Here is a 10,270-nt window from a genome sequence, read left to right on the forward strand (position 1 = left end):
TCAAAACCAAGATGAATAAAATAGAAGAAAATGTTGAAAATATATAAAATCAGACACGGAAAGAACGCAGCAATTTTAATCTAGCAGGCTCCACCTCCTTGATTAATCTTTGTCTTAAGAACCGACCCACAGGATAAGGAAAAAAATACTTACAGTGCTGAACACCCAGCAAGAACCGCAGGATCCTTAACTCTTGACTTCGGTGACGGCTCCCTTGGAAACCCAATTCACTTCTGCGGGAACTCCGAGATCACTGTTTTTGTGTCAAACGATGGGTTCTTTCTGAACAGGTTTTTGAGAAGTGCTATAGTTCAACATAGCCTTGAATTCTTCTGGGGTTTTGTCTGTAAATTGATTGATACCCATGTAGTACAACGACTCTCCATTTTGATATTTCTCGTTATGTGATTCGACAATTTAGTAAGCGAAAGCAGTGATATAGGTGTCTCTTTAGTTTTACACGTACCTTGAATTCCTGCCACAACTGTTGGTCGGCGTTAATTGCCAAACCAAAGGAAGCGAGAACAACCAAGAACCTCATTTTGCTTTTTCTGGAAGAAATGATCGATATTCAATCATTTATTAACGTTACAATTAAAATTATAACAATGGGCGTATTTCAACATTTCCGAAGTTCTGTTCCTATCAAGACCAATTGATAAAAGTTACTTATCTTTCGAACAACAACAATGAGTACTGAAAAGGTACCCTAATCTTGCCCTCATATATTACCAATTTATATCTCTACGACCTTCAATCGAGTGATATAAACGTAGTTTATTGGTTATCGACAAAAACATTTTCCTGTGGAAGATGTTATCTCTTTGTCAAGGATCGTGAGTGAAAAAAATTATAAAAAATTGTAGTTAAGTGACATTAGTAAACATAACGTCCATAAAAAATAAAATTTTGAGGAACGTTACTTCTCAGTCATTTGCCTAGCGATATGAAGACAAGTTTATACTTTCATTCTTCTTGACGTAGGACATTGTATTACAATAGTTGGGATTATATAAGTTATAATATATTTTCAAAAAAATTCATATTTTTTATTGGTTTTATATTACATTTTTCTAAGTTTCTACACTGATTCATATAATTACTTAAGTATCTTACAGTAAGTATGTATTCCTTACTTTTTAAAACAATGCTCTGTTTTTTATTAAATTAAAGATAACAGATAGGTGCTTATTTGATATTCACTGTGGTTGCTAGTTATTTGCAGATACAGTTTTTATATTTATTTTCCTGAGGACCTAGTACTTTGTAGTAAACACAGCTAAATATTTTAGAAAATTGTATAGCCCTTGATATCCTGCGTCACTGATTACTAAAAACATTATTTGATAAACCAGAATTACAGTTTTATATATGTATTAGAACTAATCTAATGTATCAAATATCAATACACTGTCACTTACTGTTCTTGTTACACAGGGTGTTTCGCGTAAAAAGTTATTACTTTATTTTATGGGGAATTTAATTCTAAAATTTTTCTTACTTTTCAGTCAGTGCAAATTGTATGTTATTTGTGTTGTTAAGTTGTTTGTTTCTCTATTAAATTATTCTTATTCCAACTTTTTTCCTGGTCCTGGTTCCAGATACGAAATTTTACAAAATTAACTAGAACTAGTCGAAAGATATTAAAGAAAATGTTATTTTTCTCTCAACTTCAACACCCTGTATCTTGAAAGCTAAGCGTTTATGAGCAACATTGTATATGACTTTCCCATTAATTTTCGTCGTAGAATCAAGTTGTAAAGTTTGGTCCATTCTTTAACGGACACCCTGTATAAGAATCCTATGATTTCCTTTACGGCGCAAGCAACTACTTTTTTTTGAGCCCGTGTAAGTTATAAAGTTCCACAAATGTTCCTGGACGATAAAAAGTTTTATACTTAAAATCAGTACTTTTTACAAAAAAAAAACAACTGAAGGATCTAACAAAGTAACGTAAGTGACTAGAAGTTGTCTGTGTTGTAGCCTCTATAAAAATGTACTTTAGTACGGTTATTGATTGTGCAATAGTCAAAAAAGTTAAGTATAATTAACTTCAAGAACATCTTAAATAAATCATTCTTAACATAATAATCGGTGCAAATTTATTCTAATCGTATATCACCAAGTTTTTGAGAGAAAATAGTATGGAGAATTTATAAATTCTGTCAATCTTTGATAGTTTTGCAATTTTCCTTTTTTTTTCGTAAGTTTATTCAATAGGTACTGAGGAAGCATAAAAACATCAAATCACATGCACATACTTATTTTATTCGCTAAAATGCATCTACAAAAACATTTTACAAAACGGGGTAAGACGCATAGGTAGCAATAGCGCACTGGTTGTTCTTGTTGCGAGCCATCCTGATGTATCCACTCTCTCCCCAGTCAGTGCCCCAGGAATTCTTGACCAGCCAGTAGTCTGCGCCGTTCTCGCTTCCGTACCCAACTGCGAGGGCTCCATGGTCCATCTGATCATCACAAGCGCTGTCATCAAAGAGACCACCTTGGTAGTACATCATGTAGTCGGCGTTGATGTCTACAGAGACTGGACCAATATTGGCTGAAGAAAAAAGTACATTAAATACCAAACAAAGAACTAAATTGCTTGGTTACAAGTCCCAAACATGAACTTGTACTTAGAACTATTGTACGTTCTTTTAGTTCTCCCTAAATCATCCCAACAAAACTTTCAGATCTAGCACAATGTCTTACTTACCAACAGCATCTAACAAAGCATCCTCATCCTTCTCTGGAATAGTCACGTGGCTGGAGATAGTGACCACGCTCTTAGATTCACTATACTGACATGCCTGATTAACGGCTTGGTAAGGGTAGTCCGCTTCTGATTCTATTCCATTCTCTCTAACGTAGTCGAATGCGGTTTGCATCCATCCCCCGTCGCAACCCCAGTTGGCGGTGGCGCAATCCATTAAGTTTTGTTCGCTGAGACTGACCAAGTTGCCCGTGCTGATAGCGTGGGCTCCTTCCAAAGCTCCGCTCTAAAAAAAAATTATGAGTTATTGATATTTTGCTAAAGAATTTGCTGGAAATGTCGAACCTACAATAGAATGGTTGCTATGAATTTGGTCAAACTTTGATGATGATTTTAACAACTGAAAGGAACTAGTATTTGTTGAAATTGAAGAATAATATTAATTTTATACATCTTTGATCGCACGCGTGTGAGTATTTTGACTTAAACGTTTCAAATTCGGTTAAAAAATCTCACGCGTGCATGCTGGTCATTTACGTTAACTTTTACTGCTGCTTGCGCATTTATTACATGAGCTAAAACTTTCGGAAAATAAAAGTTTAACCTTTCTTTAATTGTCTCTAAAATCCCAGTCAGATACGTCCAATAGTTAATTAATTAATAACAACTAACATTATATATATATATATAAAAAAAAGGTATCGTGTGAAGAAAAATTTCAATTTTTTTAAATTAAAATTAATTACCATAGAAATAAGCTATTTTTAAGCAAAAAGAGCGAATTCCCGAGCGGCATTTGCCTGGTTCTGGGACAATTTGTTTATAACGCTGTTTTGCATGTCCTACTTTGTTAGTCGTAAAGTGCTAATTAAATTCAACTTTTTGAAATTTTTCTTTTTCGACACGTTTCAATGTACAGGGTGGGCAAATCAGCGAGGTAAGCGGCTGTATCTCAGAAACTAATGATCGTAGAGAGCTACGGTAAAAAATTTTATAGGTAAAGTGGGCAAGGGAAAATGCTGGAAATTATTTTCAAGTTTCCAAGATGGCCGCCAGTGGGCGTTTCCACCATCTTGAATTACATAAAGTTACGTTTCTCGCGATTTTCCCCAATGAATGTAACAAAAAAGTATTTGCGTTTTAATGTTAACTTAAAGTCGAATATTTTTTGTAAAAACAATTTTTCTCTATCTTTCGAAATAAAGTGGTGGGGGGTATTTGAATGTTGTTTTAAATAAATGCCTGTAACTTCGAAACGGCTTAATGGATTTGGATAAATTTGGTATCATTGAAAAGAGCATTTCTTGGGCTTTTAGGTTTCTCGTAATCATGACAGTTGCGACCTACACGGCCGCCGATAGAGGGCGTTATTCGATATTATAACCAAAATATTGGATTTTCTCAAAAAATTTAAATGCGATGATATGACTTTTTTTAGACTAGAAAATAGACAAATGACCAACCAATAAGCCTGCGCAAACCGCATCTTAATATCTTTTTCCTAACTCAAATTATTAAAAAAAATACTAAACCAGGAAAATTCATATATCCCCATTTAAAAATGCATCGGTTGCTTTCGATAAGAAGGCAAGTAGTAGGCCATGGACACGACAATCGCCTAACAAAAATATTGCCAAGTAACGTCAAACTTTTGTCACACGCAGCCTAATATTGTTGATTGCGTATAATTTGAGTACTTTTTAATCAAAATGCCTCTCACAAATAATGAAGCCGTTGACATGATTGCGATTTATTTCGAGTGTTTTCAAAATGCAGCTATAGCTGCAAGACAGTACGCGGCACGGTATCCAGATCGCCGTCATTACGGGAGAAGAATGTTTCCGCGCTTGGTACAGCGATTACGCGATACTGGAAGTTTTCGTCGTCCTAAACGTCGCAGGCGTCGCAATGGAAGGACCGAAGAAAACATTATCAATGTCTTGGCTTACATAGAATTTGATAGACATGTAGGAACTAGAACATTGTCTCTAGACTTGGGAATAGCACGAACAACTGTTAGAAATATTTTGAAAGATTATAGGTAAATAATTTTATCTTATTCCAAGTATCTTAGCACATACTCTCAAATACACAATTCAGTGTTATTCTGATTATATTATTTTTACGCATATGTTGTTTTTTACTTTTAGATTACATCCTTACCACATAGTTTTGCACCAGGCGCTAAATGAACAAGATTTCGATAATAGATTAAATTATTGTCAATGGATGCTAGGCATGCTTGAGGAAAACAGAAATTTCTTAACGGAAATTCTCTGGACCGACGAGGCTACCTTTAGTAGTGATGGTAGAGTAAACCGTCATAATATGCATTATTGGTCCGCTGAAAATCCGCATTGGTTAAGAGAAGTGCAGCACCAGGGACGCTGGAGCCTAAATGTGTGGTGCGGTATCATTGGGGACAGAATTATTGGACCTTATTTTTTTGATCAAGCTTTAACTGGTAACCGCTTCTTAGAGTTTTTGATCAACGACTTGCCAATTTTGTTGGAAGATGTGCCACTCGAAACTAGGAGAACTATGTTTCTGCAATTAGATGGTTGTCCGGCACATTATTCAATTAATGTCCGAAACCATATTAACGGGACCTTTCGAGAACGCTGGATAGGAAGGGGAAGCCTATTTCCTTGGCCGGCAAGATCTCCGGACTTGACATGTCTTGATTTTTACTTGTGGGGACGCTTAAAAGACATTGTTTTTCAAACTCCACCAACAACACGAATGGATATGGAAAACAGAATTCGAAACTCAATTCGTCAACTATCAGCGGTAGAAATCGAGGCTGCGGTTCTGTCGACTCAAGAAAGACTGGAACAATGTGTGGAATATGACGGAAGGCAATTTGAACACAGAAGGCATTAATCTTTTTTCAAAATCGGTCCTTTTCAGGACCACAACTTTATTTAAAAGGAAAATCGCTTATAAATACGAAAACGTGCGACTTAAAATCACAGCACTAAATAAACTGACATTTCTTGTGAATATTTTAGAGAGGAGTTTGTCTTTTATTTCCATGGCCTACTACTTGCCTTCTTATCGAAAGCAACCGATGCATTTTTAAATGGGGATATATGAATTTTCCTGGTTTAGTATTTTTTTTTAATAATTTGAGTTAGGAAAAAGATATTAAGATGCGGTTTGCGCAGGCTTATTGGTTGGTCATTTGTCTATTTTCTAGTCTAAAAAAAGTCATATCATCGCATTTAAATTTTTTGAGAAAATCCAATATTTTGGTTATAATATCGAATAACGCCCTCTATCGGCGGCCGTGTAGGTCGCAACTGTCATGATTACGAGAAACCTAAAAGCCCAAGAAATGCTCTTTTCAATGATACCAAATTTATCCAAATCCATTAAGCCGTTTCGAAGTTACAGGCATTTATTTAAAACAACATTCAAATACCCCCCACCACTTTATTTCGAAAGATAGAGAAAAATTGTTTTTACAAAAAATGTTCGACTTTAAGTTAACATTAAAACGCAAATACTTTTTTGTTACATTCATTGGGGAAAATCGCGAGAAACGTAACTTTATGTAATTCAAGATGGTGGAAACGCCCACTGGCGGCCATCTTGGAAACTTGAAAATAATTTCCAGCATTTTCCCTTGCCCACTTTACCTATAAAATTTTTTACCGTAGCTCTCTACGATCACTAGTTTCTGAGATACAGCCGCTTACCTCGCTTATTTGCCCACCCTGTACAATAAAATGTCTAATAATTTTTTCAAGTTTTCAGGTTTTGTGATCTAATTCGACTGGGTATTACTTTTTTATAACTTACAGCGCTAAACGCCCAACAAGAGCCGCAGTCTCCTTGATTCTTAACCTCGGTGACGACTCCTTTGGGTATCCAACTGAAGCTGGAAGGAGCTTCTAAGCCGGTTTTCACATGCCAAACGGTAGGTTGTGTACGAGGTGCTCTCATTGAGGCACTCGTGTTCAATTTAGCTTTGAATTCAGCCGGGGTAATGTCTGTGAATTGGTTAATTCCCATGAAGTACGAAGATTCCCCTTTGGCGTATTTCACATTGTGTGTCTCGATGACGCGCAAGTTGCTTTGGAAGATGGAGAAACGTTTCTGTTCTTCCCTCAGGTTTCTGTAGTCACGTCCATAGTTTCGCTAGAAATTAAACTTTTTTGTATATCTAATGCATTAATTTTCAGGTTTTATAGTTAAGTTAGTGTTTAACTCAACCTAGCATTGACAGAACAACAGAGTAAAACACTTAAGTGACTTTGGATGACCTCTTTTGTTAAAAGTAGAAAAAAAAAATTTTTTATCCTATACTGAAAGAAAAAAACGATCAACTAAATATTTATTCAAATCATGTAGGTATACTCTTATAAATTTTTGAAGCGCCAAATTTTGCAAATTAAAGTTTATTTTATTATCCCCATTTTATTAATGCAGTACTAAAATTATTTATCATTTTTGCACCTGTTTCAACTGTGTATCTAGGCGCGCTTTCACGGTATGAGTTCCGGTTCTACTTACCTTGAATTCCTGCCACAACTCTTTGTCAGTAGCAGCAGCAATCGCCGCAATAAGAGACACCAGCACGATCAAGAATTTCATTATGATTTTTCTAGAAAAAGAATTTTAAATGCTTAGCTGTACCCAATACAAAATGGGAGAATTAAAAGAAAAACAAAAATAAATGGGAAATGTTATCGTTATTAGCTTTTACTATACTAGATACTGTATTAAAATTAAAAATTTTCTCTTACCTTTCGAACAACACAATGAACAATGAACTGAAAATCGTCGAAATATCTGACTTTTATATTACATGTTAATTCGTATCATAAGATCTAGGAATTTGCAATTATAAGATTCAGATGTTGTTCAGCGGTTATCAACAAATATTCCTTTTAATCAAATTCCATATTATCGAAAAGGAAAATGTACGAGTGGCAAGTCCTGAAACGTAGTTTGTTCAGTGAAACCATAAAGGAACAACAAGAAGAATTTTATTTTTTTGTAATAGTTCTTATAAAAGAACAGTTTATTACTTATTATTTTGTTTCTATTACCAAATAAATTGTTTTGGAAAATGTTATAATTATTTCAAGTTTGAGAGATTTGAAAAAAAAAAACAATTTTTTGTCAACTTTGGTCCCCTCTAGCGAATAAATTAAGCAATTTAGAATAGAGGAAATTTTAGTTACACACACAAAAAAGTAAATACTTGAAATGAACCTAATCAGCTTGTATTGAGTAATTCCTAGTCTCATATATCCGCAAGAAGATATTTATTTGAAATGAAAAATATATATTCTTGTTTGTAGCAAAAGATATTCTTCATTTAATAGCGCCATAGTTCAAAATAAAACTAAATGCATCATTTCAAATAATTTCCANATGAGAACTATTTTACATTAAATAATTCATTAAATTCAGACAACAACAAGTTTGTTCTTAAGTGTCATTATTATTTTAAGAATTAGTAGATACTCTGATTAGAGATGTGCTACAGAATACTTAATTAAATTTTTGATAACGTGACTCTCATTCATTTTTCAAGCAGTTTTTAACTGTACAACAAAATTGAAGTTCGTCATGGTGATTCGTATTTTCTAAACAAGCAAAAACTTTTATCGAGAATGCCTTTTTTTGCGTACCTTTCACTTTTTGGTGCATTTGTCCTCCTGTAAACTCAAGCCGTGGACATACTATTTACATAAATGACAATTTCACTCATCACTCATCAGTTCAATATTTTATTATTGTAGATATTGTTAAATCGGAGACGAAATAAAAAAGTTAAATGTTTATTCTGTTATCTGTTACATTGCAATTAATCTAATATATTTTACACAACAGGGTAAGACGCGTAACTAGCGATAGCGCATTGGTTGTTCTTGTTGCGGGACATCTTGATGTAACCATTCTCTCCCCACGCGGTACCCCAAGAGTTCTTGACCAACCAGTAGTCTGCGCCGTTCTCGTTTCCGTAACCCACTGCGAGGGCTCCATGGTTCATCTGTTCATCACAAGCGGTGTCATCATAGACGCCACCTTGATAGGACATCATGGTGTCGGCCCTTATGTCTACAGCCACCGGACCAATATTCGCTGAAGGAAAAACACATTAAACATAAAATAATTTAAGTTCCACTTTTGCGTTGATGCAAACTATTGGTTGAATTTGAAATTTAAACTATTAATAAATCTCCACAATGAAAGAGAGTCTGACTTACCAACAGCATCTAGCAAAGCATTCTCATCTCTCTCTGGAATAGTCACGTGGCTTGAAATCGTGAACACGCTCTTAGATTCACTGTACTGGCATGCCTGATTAACGGCTTGGTAAGGGTAGTCCCCTTCTGATTCTATTCCATTCTCTCTGACGTAATCGAAGGCGTTTTGCATCCACCCCCCGTCACAACCTCCGTTGGTGGTGACACAATCAACAAGGTTTTGTTCGCTGAAGCTGACCAAGTTGCCTGTACTTATGGCATGAGCTCCTTCCAGAGCTCCACTCTAGAATTAATGGTTAATCTTGATAAACCGACTACTGACTAGTTTCAATATGAATTGATATAATTTTTTTACTTTTTTATTGCTTTAATGTGACTTACAGCGCTGAATGCCCAACAGGAACCGCAATCTCCTTGGTTTTTAACTCCAGTGACAACTCCCTGAGGTATCCAGCTGAAGGAAGCTGGAGCTTTGACACCGGATGTTACATGCCAGGTGGTTGGTTGTGTACGAATTGGTTTTATTGAAGCGCTGGTATTCAATCGGGCTTTGAATTCAGCTGGGGTAATGTCTGTGAATTGGTTGATTCCCATGTAGTACGAAGATTCTCCGTTGGCGTATTTCTCATTGTGTGCTTCGATGGCGCGCAAGTTGCTTTGGAAGATGGAGAAACGTTTTTCTTCTTCCCTCAGGTTTCTGTAGTCTCGTCCAAAGTTTTGCTAGAAATTTAATTACTTGTTGCATGTCTAATTCCTGACATTTTTCAGATTTTATTTTATGCTTAATGTAGCACTGGAAGGACAAACAAACAAATATTGGATACGTTAATTCTTTCATTTCATGATGAATGAGCAAAAATTACAAGTAAAATATTTTTAAAGTCGTATTTACTCCTATATTATCAGATAACATTTGTTTATCTTAAGGGGGGCGTTTTTATGCGCAATTTTCAATGAATTTTTTGTCCAATTGTTTAAAAAATCTAAGCAAGTAAGAAACAATATCACTTCACTGTACTACTCAAACAAGTGTTCTTCAGGGTGTGAGATAACTGACAACACATTTTAAGTAAGAAAAAAAACATATTTTTTTATCTTACGTTTCCTGAACTTTACACGACTGTTGAACATACAGATAAAAGCGTACGGTATTATAAACATACCCACACCCAGCAGAATGCTTTTAGGATACTATTTATACATGAATTAATAAGAATTATTGAGTAGTTTTATAAATCAATTGGACAAAACAGGAAAGGTACGTGTTCTGATATTTTATATTATCCGTCATCTTTTCATGCCGAGCAATTGAAGAAATCCTTCGTATTTCAAC

At 35.0% G+C, this 10,270-nt stretch overlaps 2 protein-coding genes across 2 annotated transcripts in view; both read right to left on the reverse strand.

Annotated features, from left to right (window-relative positions):
* Positions 1 to 2,247: 2,247 nt before the first annotated feature.
* On the reverse strand, positions 2,248 to 7,521 carry LOC108914557 (cathepsin L1). Its single transcript, XM_018720387.1, has 5 exons — positions 7,465 to 7,521; positions 7,232 to 7,322; positions 6,518 to 6,856; positions 2,717 to 2,999; positions 2,248 to 2,560 (listed from the first exon to the last, which is right to left on the reverse strand). Exons 2-5 carry the CDS (start codon positions 7,310 to 7,312, stop codon positions 2,298 to 2,300), a joined length of 966 nt encoding a protein of 321 aa, XP_018575903.1. The 5' UTR covers positions 7,313 to 7,322; positions 7,465 to 7,521; the 3' UTR covers positions 2,248 to 2,297.
* A 971-nt stretch (positions 7,522 to 8,492) lies between these two features.
* LOC108914554 overlaps positions 8,493 to 10,270 on the reverse strand; it is a 16,389-nt gene continuing 14,611 nt past the window's right edge. The window contains exons 9-11 of the mRNA XM_023456336.1: positions 9,319 to 9,657; positions 8,938 to 9,220; positions 8,493 to 8,812 (exon numbers count right to left, since the gene is read on the reverse strand). Coding sequence (XP_023312104.1) covers positions 8,550 to 8,812; positions 8,938 to 9,220; positions 9,319 to 9,657 — 885 coding nt within the window. The 3' untranslated portion in view covers positions 8,493 to 8,549. The remainder of the gene's footprint in view (positions 8,813 to 8,937; positions 9,221 to 9,318; positions 9,658 to 10,270) is intronic.

This window comes from Anoplophora glabripennis, unplaced genomic scaffold (genome assembly GCF_000390285.2).
Source record: "Anoplophora glabripennis isolate ALB-LARVAE unplaced genomic scaffold, Agla_2.0 scaffold1396, whole genome shotgun sequence".
Classification (NCBI taxonomy): Eukaryota; Metazoa; Arthropoda; class Insecta; order Coleoptera; family Cerambycidae; genus Anoplophora; species Anoplophora glabripennis.

Excerpts from the sequence above, each read along its gene's own strand:
- LOC108914557 (XM_018720387.1), bottom strand. The coding sequence starts at position 7,312 with ATGAAATTCTTGATCGTGCTGGTGTCTCTTATTGCGGCGATTGCTGCT. Across the intron at positions 3,000-6,517 it reads CTTGTTGGGCGTTTAGCGCT|AGCGGAGCTTTGGAAGGAGC; the intron begins GTAAGTTATAAA and ends ATTTTTTTTTAG. Across the intron at positions 2,561-2,716 it reads TGCTTTGTTAGATGCTGTTG|CCAATATTGGTCCAGTCTCT; the intron begins GTAAGTAAGACA and ends TTTTTTCTTCAG.